Source organism: Corvus kubaryi, unplaced genomic scaffold (assembly GCF_017639235.1).
Source record: "Corvus kubaryi isolate FWS band 111438036 unplaced genomic scaffold, C.kubaryi_AGA036_p1.0 37157, whole genome shotgun sequence".
NCBI lineage: Eukaryota > Metazoa > Chordata > Aves > Passeriformes > Corvidae > Corvus > Corvus kubaryi.
In genome coordinates, this window is record NW_024581041.1 from 326,833 (window position 1) to 343,766 (window position 16,934).

At 60.8% G+C, this 16,934-nt stretch overlaps 1 protein-coding gene across 5 annotated transcripts in view; it reads left to right on the forward strand.

Annotated features, from left to right (window-relative positions):
* DLGAP4 (DLG associated protein 4) overlaps window positions 1-16,934 on the forward strand; it is a 150,935-nt gene that overhangs the window by 80,877 nt on the left and 53,124 nt on the right. For 2 of the 5 annotated variants that reach the window (XM_042021643.1, XM_042021644.1), the window contains 3 exons: window positions 7,306-8,323; window positions 9,599-9,766; window positions 14,999-15,216. In XM_042021643.1, the coding sequence (XP_041877577.1) occupies window positions 7,373-8,323; window positions 9,599-9,766; window positions 14,999-15,216 (1,337 nt within the window). In that variant the 5' untranslated portion in view covers window positions 7,306-7,372. Of the gene's footprint in view, window positions 1-7,305; window positions 8,324-8,905; window positions 8,960-9,598; window positions 9,767-14,998; window positions 15,217-16,934 lie in introns of all 5 variants that reach the window. The other 3 variants (XM_042021646.1, XM_042021647.1, XM_042021645.1) reach the window with 2 other exon arrangements.

Below are 16,934 nucleotides of genomic sequence, written 5' to 3' on the forward strand. Positions count from 1 at the left end.
AGCACCTTCCACTCATGAAGACTCCAGTGAAGTTTGACCTCAGTCTCCTCCTCTCCAGGCTGAACTTCCTCCTCCTCCTCAGCATGGTCTTTGTGCCCTGGGAGGGGCACTGAGGCCATGGTGCTGGGGCTGCTGATGGCTCTGGCAGCACAGAGAGGCAGGAGGGCTCTCTGTGATGGGCTTTGGGCAGGGTGGCAGCACAGGAGGCCAGGCAGAGTCTCTGCCGCTGCCTGGGTCACAAGGGTTCGGTGCAGGGGGGAACACCTCCCTCCCTGTGAGTCAGGGCAGAGGCAGGCCAAGGGCAGCCGTGTTCCGGGCTTTGCATCCAGGGCTTTGCACCCCACGCTCGCTCCATGGGGGCTGTGCAGACACTGCCTCACCCCCGCCAGACCCCTTGAACAGCACTGGCCAGAGCAGGTCAGCTTTGGGCCAGAATGGTCTCATCAGCTGCTTTTCCAGCCAAGCTGGAACATGGCCCATGTGGTCACCAGCCTGTGCCCCGAGTGCTCTGCAGGGCAGCAGGGGCTGCAGGTGGGTTTCAAAGACAGCAGTCCAGCTCCCTGCCCTGCTCCTTCCACTCCAGCCACCTCATCAGCTGTCCTGCTCTCTCCCTGAAAATTCCCTTTCTTACCTGTCTCATTTGCCTCATTTGACCTACTTAATGCTTTGCATTTCCTGCTTCACAGCAAATCCCATCTCATGGAGAACTTTGAGAAACTTCTATTTAGGGACAGACAAATAGGTTGCAGAATTTCTGGGGTTTTGCTCCCTGGAGAGTTGATTATATTACCCGTGACATCTACGTGGAAATAAGTTCTCCGTCTCTCTCAGGAGTTCATCTGCTCCTCCAGCTTAGACAACACCTGAAGTCAAAAATCTCTGTCATATCACAGCCCTTGACTTTCACAGAGTTTGGTTTTGCTGGTCGATTAAAAAAAAAAAAAAAAAGTAGTATTCAGAGCTCTTAAGGTAAGATAAATTATTCCTTGTCATTTTGGGATGGTGCCAGTCAGATCCTGTCCCTCTCATCACCCCAGTGGGCACCAGTGGGCAGAGACACCCCTTGGCCTGAAGAACAAGCAGGAGACCCCTGGTGTTGACTCCTGTGGGGCCTCAGGAGCTGTGTGCAGATCCCACACTCGAAGGGCACCAGCCATTTATTCCCACATGAGGAGGGATGTGGGGAAATCCTTCCCCAGGGACACGGCCGAGGGATCGGACTCTGCCCAGCTCAGCTACCAGCGGGGCTGTGCTTCACCTGGTGATGGCTGCCTGGCAGGGCGGTGAGGATGGGCTAGGTGAGCCCTGGGACACCCCTAGGCAATGGGCAGGCTCTAGAGGATTCCCCATCTCCTAAGGATGGATCCCAAATAGGTGGCACACCTGGCGTGCTGGAAGCCGCTGTCCCCTGCACTGCTGTGTGGCGAGTGCCGGGTTCCCCTGGTGACACTGTCACGGTGGGTGGCATTAACTCCTGCTCAGGAGCCCCTGCCTCCATCCCAGGATGGGCACCTTGCTCCTGCTCATCCCTGGGGATGGGCTCTGCCCCGGGATGGAGCTGCCGGGCCAGCAGCGGGAGCAGCGTGGCGGGAGGAGGTTCTGTTGTGTAATGAACTGTTCCGAGCAGGAGCCAGCTATTTTTATCGGCCATGATCAGATTGTGAACTCTGAATCATCATTAATGCAGGGCTCTGGCAGCCGGCGGCCCCCTCGCCAGCGCCACATCCAGAGCTCCTGCTAATTCAGGGAACGTTTGACTCCGAGCGTGTGGGCAGGCCCACATCACCTACACCACAGCACACAAATCCTTTCAGCTCCTTGCAGCAGGGAGAGGGGAGGCATTTTCCCCCTGCAGGTTGCCAATCATCTCTCCCGATTCCAGCCCGTTATTATCGTGCTGCTGGTTCCAGATATAAAAGCCGCCTCTGTGTTTGCAGCCAGCCTGGGTGGCTGGGCCAGGGTTTGCGTGGGAGCCTGGGGGACGTGGAGCCCTGGAAGAGTTGATGGGCAGAGGGCAGGACCAGCTGACCCCAAAGGGTGCCCTCAGCCCCATCAGTCCAGGGGTGGCTTCCTCCTGGAGGTTGTGTGCTCTGAGCAGTCCCATTTCACAGGCTGCTGCTTCTCCTGGTGTGCTGCCAGCCTCTCCCGAGCATCACCCAAGTGGCTCCTGGCCAGCCCTGCCTCAGCAGGACATGGAATCGGGGATCCAGAGAATTCTGGAATGGTTTGGGCTGGAAGGGACCTTAAAGCTCATCCAGTCCCACCCCCTGCCATGGGCAGGGACACCTCCCACTGTCCCAGGCTGCTCCAAGCGCTGTCCAGCCTGGCCTTGGACACTTCCAGGGATCCAGGGGCAGCCACAGGTTCTCTGGGCACCCTGTGCCAGGGCCTCAGCACCACTTGGAGAGCTCTTCAAGTGCCCTTTTCTGGGTCAAGGCATTGCTCAGCTGCAGCAGCAGAGCCGGGTGGCCAGGGAGGGGACAGGGAGCCCTTGCATGGCACGTGTGTGCCAAGGGCAGGGGAAAAGGCAGGGAGGGAGGAGCACAGAGCTGCCCGTGGTGGGTGGAATGAGCCACCAGCCCAGCGCTCCCCAGTCCTGCAGGAGCCCTGTAACACCCAGGGCACCCCAGTGACAGGTGCACCCCCACAGCCCACACAGCTGGGCATGTCACACACAGCACTGTGTCACACACACCCCCACAGCCACACAGAGCTGTGTTTGCCCCCATGGGCTCGGTGAGGTTGAAAAAGGCTCCATGGAGTCCAGCCATTGACCGAGCACTGCCACATTCACCCCTAAACCATGTCCCCAGGTGCCACATCCACATGACTGTGGAACACTTCTGGCTATGGTCCCAGTGTGCACGTACAAGGAGCAGAAATCTGGATGAGTGTGGGGTGCTCTCAGAGCTCCCTGGGATCTGCCAGGCTTCGTGAGAAGGACTGAGCCCTGCCCAGGGCCTCTGCCATGGATTGGGCTGGCAAATGCCAGCCAGCTGCAAAGAGGGCTCCTGGAACAGATGGAAGCAGACAGCAGTGGGGTGTGGCTGTGGGACTCCTCCTGCTGTTCCCTCCTTGCTGAGAGGGGGCAGGGAGTCTGCCCTGTTATCTGTGCCCTCGGGATAAGCTGATCTAAGGTGGACTTGCAACATTTAGGACAATAGAAATAGGGCAACATCTCCTGAAACCCACATCCACCCCAGAAGTTAAAGAGGAGGGGGCAGGGTGGGCAGTGGCATCAGTTTGCCCAATTCCCCTGTGGTGCAGAGCCCCAGCACAGAAGCTGATCACAGCCAGTGGTCCCTGCCATGGCTGGAGACCCATCCCTGGAGGTGTCCAAGGCCAGGTTGGTTGGGGCTTGGAGCAACTTTCCAAGTGTAGTGGGAAGGGTCCCTGCCCACGGCAGGGGGTGGAACTGGATGGGCTTTAAGGTCCCTCCAACCCAAACCACACAGGAATTCTGTTCTGTGATCCCAGCCCCTGCTCGGTGTCTGGAGCTGCCAGAGGGGCTGCTGGAGGTGGGCTGGGTGCAGCCCATCCAAACCTGCAGGCTGTGAGCCAGGCCCAAGAGGAAGCTGCCTCTGGCTGGGGTCTGGGACACAAAAGTGCCGTAAATCAGGTCAGGTCAGGTCAGGTCAGGCCAGTTCATCCCCTTTGCTTCCAAGACATCTGAGCATCAGCAAAGCCACTGGGAAGAGGAAGGGCAGTCTGAGAAAACTGACTGAGGGGAAGACAGGTAATGGGGTTAAACCAGTCCCTTTCCATGGGCTCTGGGTCCTGTCCTGGCCCTGGCAGCCCCTGCTGTGACCCTCTGCTCCACAGGTCTTCTCCTGCCATGACCCTGGTGCCCCCCTGTGGGGTGGGGCTGACCACCCCTGCTGGGGTGCCTGGCTTGGGGCTGGGTGACACAGCGGGGACACTGGGCAGCTGTCCTAGGAGACAGCCCTTGCCCAGTCTGATCACGGATTTGAGAGATTTAGTTTCAAGCTTTTTTCATCCTTCCAAATCTAAGAGATGGTGCGGAAGATCTTGTTGGACTTTTCCCTTCCCTGACCCCATGTCTCAAGAAAGTGCCAAGGATTGCAGAGAGTAATTGAAATGTAAGAAAACAGTTTAATCCCTCATAGAGGCAAACCAGCTGACAGAGGAGGCAGCAAACACAGCGTGGTGGGCACCAGCACATGCCCAGCAGCAGGGATGCACCTCACCCCTCCCTGGCCAGCAAGGGAAGGGATCCTGGAGCAGGCAGGACAGGCAGGAGGATCAGGACCTGTGGCAGCCCCACAGGAGAAGGGAGCAGTGAACTCTGCCATACAGTGTCCCCCCTTGGCAGGGGGAAACCAGTCTGGGAGAGAGGGAGCTCCCTGCCCTCCCCTGCTCCCACCTTCCCATCATTTCTGCCCCTGCCCCACCAAAACCTTCTCTTTCTCTCCTCTCCCCTCCCACTCATCCCCCAGCCCCTCAGTGTTTCCTCCCTGCCCCTCTGCCTCTGCAGCACCCGGAGCCAGCCCGACCCTGGCCCTTCTCCTCCTCCTGTGCACACTAGACCTTCACTGCATGGCATTGATTTACCTTTCTTTAATTTCATCTCATTTCCCTCTTTCTATTGATTTCTAAGGCAGTTTGAGTGTACCTGGAGCCCCGTGAGCACAAGGCAGTGGTGCTTTGTCGCGAGGCAGTCACGGGCTGCCTTAGGAGGAGATTTCTGCTTCAAATACCCACTGCTCTCAGAAGGCAAGGGTGGATTTAGGATCAACATCCAGAGACATCCCTTTGTGATCCAATCAGGGTGTGGTGTCTCCTTAGGGAGCCTGACTCCTGTGATGGGAGAAGCACAGGGGCTGTCGGAGCCAGGATGGCCTTGGGCCAAGGGAAGGATTTTACTGGGATTCCAGGGCTGGGAGAAGGAAAGAAGGGAGAGTGACCATGGCAGGCAGAGCTGAGCCTGGGTACTTCAGGGTGGTATTCAGGGAGGATTTGAGCTCCTGCCTCCTGCAGGGCTTCCCCTCCAAGGCTTGCAGGTGGAGCTTGGCCGTACAAAGCCACCTGGAATTCAGATCAGTAGCTCAGCCTGGAGCCTGTCCTACACCCTGACCTTCCCTTGTGCCCAGAGGGCTTCCTTTGGGAACATCGCCTGCGGCTCTCTGTCACCGCTCTGTGAGCGCTGTGGGTGCCAGCTGGCACATCCTGAGCCTCCCTGCTGGCACCTCCCAGCCAGCACCACCCCGGCTCCACCAGCCCAGAGGGTCCCATGGGCAGGGGGCTCCAGGGGGGCTGATGCTGCTGCAGAGCACAGCAGGAATTAAGATGGTGCCCACAGCCACCAGAAGCAGCTGGGCACCAGTCAAGGCTAAGGCTGCATTTGGTGTTCGGGCACAAAGTTCAGGTTTGGTATCAACATTTCCCAGCTCAGGCCATGTCCCCATCCCCAAAATGCCTGGGCACTGTCTGTGTGGTGGAGAGGGGCAAATCTTAGCCCCCAGGGCACCACAGCCCAGACCATGGGGCAGGGCACAGCTTGGAGGTGAAGGCAGCTGGAGCAGCTCAGCAGCAGGAGAGGAGGAGCCGCCCCATGGGGCCACTCCAGGGCTTGGGTCAGGACTGGGCAAGCCTGGTGTGGGGCCCCCTGGATGCCCAGGAAGCAGTGCTGGGCAGTTCCCATGAGTGCAGAGGGCAGTGTCTCGGGGCAGGTGGGCTGAGGTCAGCGTGGGCAGGACCCTCGGGAGCAGGGCTCAGGGAGGGGCAGTGGGGTCCCCATCGGAGCAGGGTGGGAAGCCCAGGCTGTGCCCACTGCAGCTTTAGAAAGCCCAGCTTGGCTCTGCCAACCCCCTGGGAGCGACAGAGTTAAATGGAGACTGTAAAGCCCATCAAGCCATGGAATAAATTCCACTTCTTTTTTTTTTTTTCTGTGCTTCCAAACAATTATTTAAATCTCTGGCTGCTTTTCATTATTAATACATTTTTCCCTGAGTGAGGAAGGAAGACAAGCCTGTCGATTCCTGCCACCCTGCAGTGGTCACTGCCTCCACTCCCACACCACCTTGCTGGCCACGCTGCACGTTGGGGGACAAGCTCCTCGAGAAGACTGGAGACCAATTCATGGCTGAAAGGGAGAGGCCAGGAGCACAGACTGCCAGCTCTGCTCCTCACAGGGACATGCCGTCTGCATGTGTTAAAAGTCACTCTCTTTTTTAAGTGACACTCACACTAAACCAAAAAGGAACTAAACTAGCAGGTAACAGGAGTTCATTTATACACTCCGTGATTTCAAGTAGGTTTCAAGTATGGAAAGTCAGCTTATTGATTGACAGCTCAACTCATACAAATGTACACTGATTTTTCTTTTAAGCAAACCCAAAAGGTTTGTCATTTTCCCCTGTATAACACAGTGAAGATGAGGATCCCTCTGAACCGAGCAGGATGGGGCAAGACCACTGGGGAGATGTTCAGTGAGGATCCCTCGGGGGATCCCTCTGTCCAGCTGACCTCCCACCACCCCACAGGGATCTGTACCTGCTGAAACACCAGCCCCTCACTGTGGCAGAGGGGACAGATGGGCTGGCTCGGAGGGTGGCACAGGTGGCACAGCTCCCCAGGAGTGGTGCAGCACAGCAGGAATCATCAGCCAAGCAGCCAACAGCTTCTCAGGTCAGGCTCTGAGTGCTCGGAAACACCTCAGCTCTTACAGAGCTACTGACACACCGTGCTCCGGGGCAGAACCTGCCAGGAAGGCAGCACTGGCTGGAGAGGAGGTGTTTGCCATCGTGTCACATTAGCACAGCTGCGGGAGCGGTGCCAGCCCCGGGATCCACCACCACGGGAGCACCGGGCACCCTGCAGCGCTGGGGTGCTCGGCTCTGGGCTGCCTGGGCTCAGCCAGGAGCTGCTGGGCTCTGACAGCAGGCTTTCCTGCAGCCCCCTGAGCCGATGGGACAGAGCAGGGCCCTGCTGGCAGTGCCTCTGTCACGCTGCTGGGGAGGGGATGCTGTTAAATAACCCCGTGCAGCAGCAGAGCAGCAGCAGCAGCGTTGAAGCAGCCCGTGGCCGGGCACCGAGGCACACGAGTGCTGCAGCTGCAGTGGGAAGTGAATCCTGCCCCTCCTCCTCTGCTGGGCCCTGCTCTCTCCAGCCCCTGGTCTCACACCCCTTCCCCTCCCATCCTGCCTCTTCCATCCTGCTTCTCTCCTTTGTCCCTTACCCGTGGTGGCATTTGCTTTCAGAGGGGGACGGGGATGTGCTCCCGCTGAGGAGTGGGCTGCCAGAGGGGTTCCCCGTGAGCTCTCAGCATCTGTCCTCTTCCTCCAGCAGCAGGGAGGTCTGCAAGGGCTCTGCCACACCGTCCCTGAGCCATGGTCTAGGAAGCCCTGGGACCATGAAGGGCTTAGGAGACAACAGAAGCCGCCATCTCTCCGAAAACCTGGACTCCCCTCAAGACTCTCTTTATGCCCCCCAGGACAGGAACCCTTATCTCCTCAGCCCCACCGACTCCTTCGCCATGGACCCCCGATTCCCGGCCCAGAACACCGTCCATGGGGACTGTCTCCTTCCGCTCAACAACCAGATCTCCAACAGCAGCACTTTCCCCCGCATCCATTACAACTCCCACTTCGAGGTCCCGGATGACAACCCTTTTCCGAGCCATGCCCAAGCCACAAAGATCAACCGCCTGCCTGCCAACCTCCTCGACCAGTTTGAGAAGCAGCTGCCCATCCACAGGGACGGCTTCAGCACCCTCCAGTTCCAGCGGAGCGACGCGAAGCACCGGAGCGAGAGCCCGGGGCGCATCCGGCACCTCGTGCATTCCGTGCAGAAGCTCTTTGCCAAGTCCCAGTCTCTGGAGGGCCCCACCAAGGGCAACGTGAACGGGAAGAAGGGCGCGGATGACGCCAAGCAAAACCGGAGGAGCAAGAGCAAGGACCGGGCAAAGACCTCCGAGCCCAAGCGCAGGACCCGGTCCAACATCTCCGGCTGGTGGAGCTCTGATGACAACCTGGACAGCGACACCTGCAGCTACCGCAACCCCATGGGGCTGATGACGCTGGGCCGGCAGCCCGACCACAGCCAGCCAAAGTACTTCATGCACGCCTACAACACCATCAGCGAGCACATGCTGAAATCCTCCAAGAGCAATAACGACCTCAAGGTCACCCCTTGCACCAATATCCCCATCAACAACGACTCCAACTACATCAAGCGGGGCTCCTGGTCCACGCTGACGCTCAGCCATGCCCGGGAGGTGTGCCAGAAGGCCTCCGCCACCATCGACAAAGCCTTGCTCAAATCCAAGTCCTGCCACCAGGACTTGGCCTACCACTACCTGCAGGTGGGTGCCGCGGGGGAACACGGGGTGCTCCATGCAGGGAGAGCACAGGAGTTCAGGGACATCCCCTCGGTGGGCGCCCGTGTGACCTTATCAAACATCTCCAGATGGTTCAGCTGCCACCTCAGGTCACGCTGCCAGGAGAGGGCTGGGGAGGGCCCTGGGCACAGACCCCTACTCCTCCTGCAGGGACACAGGTGCTGATGGGGTCCATCTCCCACAGCTGCAGCGCTGTCCCAGCACCCCCAGTCCCTGTGCTGGACAGTGGCAATGTGGGGTGGAGGGGACATGCCATGGCACCCCACCCCCTGTGCTGGGTGGGATCCCATCTCCTGCAGGCCCCCCACGTGTCCCCACTGCCTGCCCGGGCCCTGCAGGTGCTGGGGGACACTCCTGGGCAGGCAGGGGTGTAGCTGCCACGTGTGGCTGTTTCCCAAGTGCCCACACAGCCGGGAATGCTGAGGGGCCACCTCTCACACCGGACACAGCTCGCCAGGCCCCCGTGGAGACCCCTGTGCCACCCCCCAGGGGCTGAAGGTCAGCAGCACTAACTGACACTCAGCCCTTATCTCCACGCATCGCAAGGATGTGCCGGCGTGCCCAGTCAGCCCCGCTCTGCCCAGCTTCCCCGGAGCACTGGTAGGACCGGCAGCGCCTCGCTGCTCGCCCGCGGGGCAGGGCTGGGGCAGCAGGACACTGCCAGCCCCGCTTGCATGGCCTGCATGGCTGATGCTGGTTTGAAACCCTGGCACCGACAGCTCCAGGGCTGTGGCAGGTTCCAAAAGCAGCGCTGGAACGGCATGAACCTGGTTGTGCCCTGGAGAGAGGAATGGAGACAAATAAGCCAGGCCTGGGTGGGGGGAGGAGGGGATTGGTCTGTGTATGTAAATCTCCAGCATCCTTTTAATGCAGAGGTGCCAGGGGCTTCCCTGGCTGTGCCCAGCGGGCTTAGAGGCTTTGAAAAGCGATGAATTATTGAAGCACACTCAGCTTCCAATACCTTGCTGGCCAGGGCTGCAAATCAAATTTCCACGGGACTGGACTGCATCAGGAACACCAGCAGGGAAAATCGTCTTGGCCTGGTTCCTTTTTCCTTGCCCCTCCTCCTTCCAGTTAAGCATCTGAGGTTAAAGAGCTGCAGCCAAGCTCTCCAAGGGCTCTGCTCCCCTCAGGCTGCAGCGCAGAGCCCGGCAGGCAGCCCCGACAGCCCCTGGGCTCTGGGGTGCACGGCTGCCCTGCTCATTCCCCCCCATGTAATGAGCCTCCGTTTCTCGACAGCCTGACGCAGGGCTGTGGGCACAGCTGGGTGGCACGGGCCTGGCCAGCAGCTGGGCAGCCCCACCGCTCGGCTGGGAGGACACGGGTGCCCCGCGGCAGCCGAGCGAGTCCCCGCGGAGGTGGGACCAGCCCCTCAGCCCCGGGCCGACCGACGCAGGCAGCGCCCAGGTAGGGATCTTGTTTTGAGGAGAAGCTTTTGCCCAGCTCCCTCCCACTCTGATTCTCCTGGGACCACTGGCCAGGGGCAGCAGCCTGCGCCACCGGACTTGGAGCAGGTAGGGAGCAGCCGACAGCCACGACGGGCATGACTGGAGGGGCACTGGGGGACACCGGGGTGTGACCAACATCCCCAGTGCCTGGGGCAGCCCCTGGGCTCAGTTCACCAGCAGCTCACCACCAGAACCAAGACCCCGGGCACCCAGCCCCGAAAACACAGTGCCCGGTGCCCCCACAAGCCGACAGGTCACAGGTGCTTGGGCTCACCTTGTCCCCAGGTGTCCGGTGCCAGCCCCAAAATCGGGGCACAGGGCTCAGGCACCTCATGGGAGGATGGGGTTGTTGTATCCCAACCCCTCCTGGGCACAGGAAGGGTGATGGAGAAGTCACCTCTGGAGCTTGTGAGTGGGAAACGTCCTTTTGCAAGGCCACATGTCCCTGGTCACACCTGGGGACAGGGCGAGCCCACTCCCTCCGTGTGCCGTGGGGAGGAACAGCAAGGATCTGCTTTCCCAGTGCCTGGGGGGGCACAGGGGCCCTGCCCTGCTGCAGAGGGGGCAGCTGCCACGCAGAAATGCCCAGTGGGTCCCAGTGGTGAGGGGACATGAGGGAGGGCAGGAGGAGTGGGATGGAGACAAACAGGACACTGCAATCTCCAGGCTGGGTAAGCCCCCAGGGCTATTCACCTCTCCTGCCCCATTTGAAGGGTCTGGGTATTTTGGGGATTCATCAGGAACTGTTGGGGGTCCATGTGATGTTTCCAGGCCCTGGAAACATCCATACCCAGATGTTGGAGTTGGTGATCACCCATCTCCAGGCCCAGCCCTGTCCCATCAGGGTAGGGGTCTCTCAGGATCAGTCCCTAGGGTGACACAGCTCCACCCTTAGAGCACAGTCCCCAAGGAGGGAGGCCATGCTCCCCATCCCCTGTCCCCCTGTCCCCATGGGCCCCATATGCAGCTGAGAGCACAAGGAAAGAGGCTGGGAAGCTCCTTGGGGTGGGAGATGCCCCAGGCAGGAATGAGCAGCTGTGGATCCACAGACAGCACCGAAGGGACGGGCAGTGTGGGGGCTCCCAGGGAACAGTCACCATTAACCTGATGCATCATCCAGATCAGCCTCCCCAACCCCACCTACAGTCAGACCACACCAGGGCATCCTTAACCCCCCAGGAGCCCTGACAATAATTCATAATCCAGAGTGGGTGGCCTGTTCAGTGCCAGCTGCTCCACGATGCTGAGCGCCTCACGCCAGCCCCACCGAGCTGCCATGGGGCAGGAATACAGCCCAGGTCCTTCCCAGAGGGTGCCCTGCCAGAGGGACAGCCTGGCTCCTGCTTTCTCGAGGACCTGGCAGTGTGCCCACAGCAGTGGAGCCTGTGCATGGCCCATGCACCCCTGGAGCGCTCAGCAGGGCCTTCCTGTGCTGCATGTCCGTGTGTGCGGGGCTGGGCTGCATGGCAGAGCTGGCACTTGTGTGGTGGAACCCCGTTTGCTCCTTGAGTCTCTTCCCCCTGACGTGCCCCGAGCGGAGGGAGCGCCGCAGCTCCTGCCAGAGCCCGGAGTGGAGCTTTCCCCTTCCCCCAGTCCCCGCTCTGTTCGTGCTCCAGGGATGGGGGATGCCCAAGGGACGTTTCCCCGTGCCCCTTCCCTTTCCCCTCTTTGTCCTGGGTGGCACTGCTGGCCAGTGACTGGGCAGCCCTTGGGGACAATGCAGGGTTGAGTGGAGCCCAGCTCCAGGGATGGACACGTGCCTGGATCCCACATCCCTGCACCGCTTGGCACCGCATGGACCACGACTGGGCACAAGGAAGGACCCACGTCCTGCAGCCTGGCAGACCATCCCTGCTGCCCCCTCCTCCCCTCCGTGCAGCCTCAGGGCAGGTGCATCCCCAAGTCCCCATGAAGTCTCCAGACCTGGGCATCCCCTTAGTGCCCCCCCTTCCACGCCACCCAAAGCACCATGGGCAGAGCCAAGGCCACACCTGGGAGAGCAGCAGGAAGGGCAGCAGCAGAGCCCCACTGCCTGTGAGGAGCCTCTGGAGCTGCTCTGGGTGCCCTCATGCCCCCTTGGGCGTGACACATAGGCTGTGCTCAGAGCCCCTGGTGTCACCTGCCAGGAACTCTGCTGCCACCGAGGGGCTGCACTGGCCACTGTCCAGTCTGTCCTTGATCACAGAAGCTGCTCTGGGCTCGCCATCCCCATCGCAGAGCTTCAGACTATGGGACGGGCTCCTCACATCCTCCTGCAGAGAAGCACCCCAGAGGGCTCTGAACAGCACCCAAAGGACCTGTACTGCTTTTGCGGGTCCCCAAGGGCACCTGCTTGTCTTCGCAGGTGTGACACTTACAGACACTCGTCCCACTCTGTCCCGGTGGACTCTGTGCAGGCAGAGGTGGGACACGCTCCAAAGTGGGGCAGCGGATTCAGAGGGTGAATTCCTTCCCCTTGGCTGCTGAACTGGAATGTGGAGCACCTTGAGAGCAGCTCTGTGTCCTGCTGCCTTGCCAAGGCGCAAAGCAGAGGAGAGGCAGGGAAAGGAGGATTAAGGCAGCTTGGCCAGGACCAGGCGCTGTCCTGATGCCACAGGGGGGCTGTTCCTGGGAGAGGGACAGGTCCGTGTGGGGCAGGCAGTGCTGGGGCTGCACCAGCAGGGAGAGACACGCTGGGACTGTCTTTGTGCTGCCGTGCCCAGAGAGCCCGAGGCCAGGGGGCAAATGCGGCAGCCATGGCAGAACTGAGCAGCCCCCAGCCCGTGCCCCCGAGCAGTGGCAGCACTGGCCCTGCACAGGGACAGCTGGGCAGTCCCTGTCCTGCAGTCCCTGTCCTGCATGGCCCACTTGGCTGCTGGCTGGCCCTGTCCTCCTCAGCCAGGGGCTGCAGCCAGCCCTGCCAGCCCTTCACCAGCCCTGCCAGCTCTCACCAGCCCTGCCTGCCCTTCACCAGCCCTGCCTGGCCCTTCACCAGCCCTGCCAGCCCTTCACCAGCCCTGCCAGCTCTCACCAGCCCTGCCAGCCCTCACCAGCCCTGCCTGGCCCTTCACCAGCCCTGCCAGCCCTTCACCAGCCCTGCCAGCTCTCACCAGCCCTTCACCAGCCCTGCCTGACCCTTCACCAGCCCCATGCTGGCCCAGACCCCACAGGCAGGAGCTGCAGCTCACCTTGAGGAGAAGGCAGGCAGTAAAATGCAGTCTCCAGCCAGCCGTGACACCAAGGTGACAGATAAAAAAGTGATTCTCAGGCTCCCTGTCTCCTTTAGAAAGGGTCGGAGCCAGGCATCCCAGTGACCTGTGGGATCCTTCGTGTGGCAGGACTCAGCTGGAGCCAGCAGGGCCCCTCCTGGCCTCAAGGCCACCAGTACAGACAGAGGCTGGGGCAGAGGCAGCACTCACACCCGGCAGGGAAAGGGTTCTCAGCTCTTGCATTTATTTACAAGGACCTGACAGATGACACCCACAGCCCCTGAGCTGGACAGCTGTGTGAGCAGCCAGCCTGGGAGCCATGGCCAGGCACGAAGATGGCAGGAGCAGAGTGGAAAGGGCTGGCAAGATCCACACCAGCAGCAAGTGGGGCCAGGGAGGCCTGGCCAGTGTCCGTGCCTCATGTGGAAGACTCACTCCACTTCGGTCCCCAGCTGGATCTCACACACCTGGATCAGCCCTGGCTCCGATCCACATCCCCCAGGAATGTGGGTGCTGGGTCATGGGCGCACTCCAGGCGGGGGCCTGTCACCAAAGCAGCCCCAAGGGTGGTTTGGGGTCTGTTCCAGAGTGGACACATGGGGCAGGCTGGCAGGACATGGGCTGAGCCTCTGCTCCTTCGGGCAGGAGAAAGCCCTCGGCTGTGGTGTGTGGATTGAGCCTGACCTGGACATAGCCTGCAGAGCTGAGCCTCACCTGAAGGTGCTGCACCCCAGCAGCATCACACACAGCCCCAGACTGGCTCTGGCTCCCACGGGAGCCCTGCTGGGAGCAGGGATGGAACAGGCACCACACGGCTGTGGCTCATGGCAGCTGCAGCACAGCCCTGTGTCCCCAGAGCCCTGTGTGAGCTGTGGCTGCTCAGTCCCACGGCTCCCTGGGCAGCTCCAGCAGCTCCATTTAGCACAGCCAGCGTGGACGCTCTCCTCAGCACAAGCTGTGCTCAGCACAAGACCTGTCACTGCTCCCTGCAGCATCCCCAGCTGCTGCTGGAGCAGTCTGGGCTGCCCTGGCACTGGCACTGGCATGGACACTGCTGCATCCTCACGTCTGGCCTGGCTGCTCCTCGGCCATGTTCTCGAGGGCCGGACAAAGGCCAGCTGCAATCCAAGTGAGCCACAAAGCCAAGGCTTGCTCCTGGAAACTCGGGCTTCCCCATCTTTCTCCTGACCTGTCCCACACCACATGTGCCTTGTCCTGGTCAGTCCTGGGCACTTTGGCTCTGCCTCAATCCCCAAACCACAAACCCTTCGCAGGATGGGCAGGCGAGGTGGTGGCTACTGTGGCTGCTCAGTGCTTCAAGCCTCCCGTGGGACCATCAGCTCTAGTGAGGGAACAAGAGGCCATGTCTGCTTTAAATTAACTGTGGAGTTGTCATCTTGGTGGGGTTAGAAGTGCTTTTCATGCCCAAGGTGCTGCTCATCTCTCTGCAGAGAGGCCAGCAAAAGGTTTGTGTGCCCAAGCTGCTCTAGAGGGACTTGTGAGAGCCTGACTTGGTTCCAGAAAGTAATTTCAGCCACTCAGAGTCACATTCAACTCAGAAACCTTAAAGAACCCATGAAGGCCTGGGCTCTGACCCCCCAAGCCCTGCTCCACAACAGCACTTTATGTTCAGTGACGTGGTCTGTGCGATGAACAGCCGCGTCCAGCCCTGTCCCAGTGCCCCACACAGGCCCAGTGAGACTGTCCCTCTCCCCCTGTTATGCCTGGCATTGTGCAGCTTGTCCTGGCTGTGGGAGCATGTCTGGGATGGAGGTGTCCAGCGGTGGGGAATGGCTGTGATGTGCTAAAACAGAGGCCACCAAGCCAAGGGCTGCCTGGCATGAACTGGTAAGGGAGGGCTGTGAAGGAATTGTGTTGCTTATTCCCACTACACTCCAGGGGAAGGTCCAGCAATGTCCCCAGTTCCCCATGATCCTACAGGTCCCAGGATCATGGGCGTGTGCCATCCCTCACATCTGCTCACACTCCTCTTCCTCCTGCAGGTGCCTCAGGGGGAGTGGAACAACACGCTGTCCCGGGACAAGGACAGCGAGATCCCGTGCCGGCGCATGCGGAGCGGGAGTTACATCAAAGCCATGGGGGATGACGACAGTGAAGACTCAGAAACCAGCCCCAAACCATCCCCGAAAACTGCAGCTCGGAGGCAGAGTTACCTCAAGGCCACCCAACAGTCCCTGAGTGAGCAGAGCACCACACAAAGGTAACGCTGGAGCTCCTCTGGGAGCTCTGCGCGGGTCCTCAGGGCCAACCTGGAGCAGCCCTTGGGGTCTGGCCAGCAGCAGCACCCCACAGAAGCCCCGTGTGGGATCAGAGCCCAGCAGGGCTCCTGCACCCCAGCTCTAACAGAGAGATGAGGAGACAAGCGGGACAGGAGAAGATGTGGCAGAGGAACGGAGAGAGCTCCCCATCCTGGTGATTCCCAGTAGCCCTGGTGTTAGGAGCTGCTCCAGGTCCCTGTCCCCTCAGCCATGGGGAGAGCACTCCTCTGATGGAGCTGTGGGGATTTCCTCTCTGAGCATCTTCTGCTCTGGGGGAATGCAGAGATCCCAATGCCAAGATGCCACTTGGACCTGGAAGCTGCTCACCGGGCATGGCTGAGGGCACTCGGCCTGCTGGGGCTATGCCTGGAGCTGCTCTGCTCCAGAGGTTTCCAGGGACCCTGTGACCAGCCAGAAGGTTGGCACACTGGGCTGGATGATATCCTGAGGAGCTGAGAGGTTTGGCACCAGGTATCGAGGGAGGAAGACTCACAGTGGTTTGAACCAGACCAAGCCGGGGGAGCAGAGCAGGAGCTTTGCTGGGCCAGAGGTGGCTCCTGCAGGACGGGCTCTGTGTGACCCGGGCAGTGATGCTCTGTCCTCAGCAGCTGCTGCACATCCCGGGACAAGGCACCTGAGGGCTGTCAGTGCTCCGAATGCTGCAGCTTCGGCGGCTGTGAGTGGTTCGGAGGGACAGGAAGGAGCAGGAGCCACTGGGGGTGAACTGCTGAGGCTCAGCACACAGAGGGAAGTGGGATGCAGGCAGTGTGGGGACCCCTCACAGAGCCTTCACACTGACATCAGGTGCTGCTTTCTGCTGGGAGATGGTGACAAAATCAGCTCTGGGGAGCCCTGGAAATGCCTGTTCTGGATCCATCCCTGTTCCGAGCCTTCACATCCACCTCAGGGGAGCAGAGTGGGGTCATGGGGTCTCTGGTGAAAAATACCACATAGAGAGTCTGGGGCTCCTTCTGCCCTGGGCATTGTCCATCCAGACCACGTCCATCGGGATGTGGCCTGCCCTGAGCCCTGGGCGCAGCCAGAGCCGGGACAATGCTGGGAAAGGTCTGGGGAGCGGCGGGACCGCAGGGATGCGGCCGCGGGGGGCTCTGGGCAGGGCCCGTCCCTACAGGAGCTCTGCGGGGCAGAACCCTGCGGGGCGGAGGGGGCTCCGCTGCGAGACCCTGCCCGGGACAGAACCGGAGCCAGAACCGGGAATGGAGCCGGGGCTGCAGCCGGAACTGGAGCTGGGGATAGAACCAGGACTAGAGCCGGATCCGGGGATAGAGCCGGGGCTGGAGCCGGGGCTGAAACCAGGGATAGAGCCGAGAATGGAGCCGGGACTGGGGCTGGAGCCAGGAATGGAGCTGGGGATGGAGCCGGGAATAAAAGCGAGGCTGAAGCCGGGGCCGAGGATGGAGCCGGGAGCGGAGCCGGAGCCGGGGATGGAGCCGGGAATAAAAGCGGGGATAAAGCCGGAACTGGGAATAAAAGCGGGGCTGAAGCCGAAGTCGAGGATACCGCCGGGATGGAGCCAGGAATAAAAGCAGGGCTGAAACCGAAGGCGGGGATAGTGCCGGGATGGAGCCGGGATGGAGCCGGGATAGCGCCGGGATAGCGCCGGGATGGAGCCGGGATAGCGCCGGGATGGAGCCGGGAT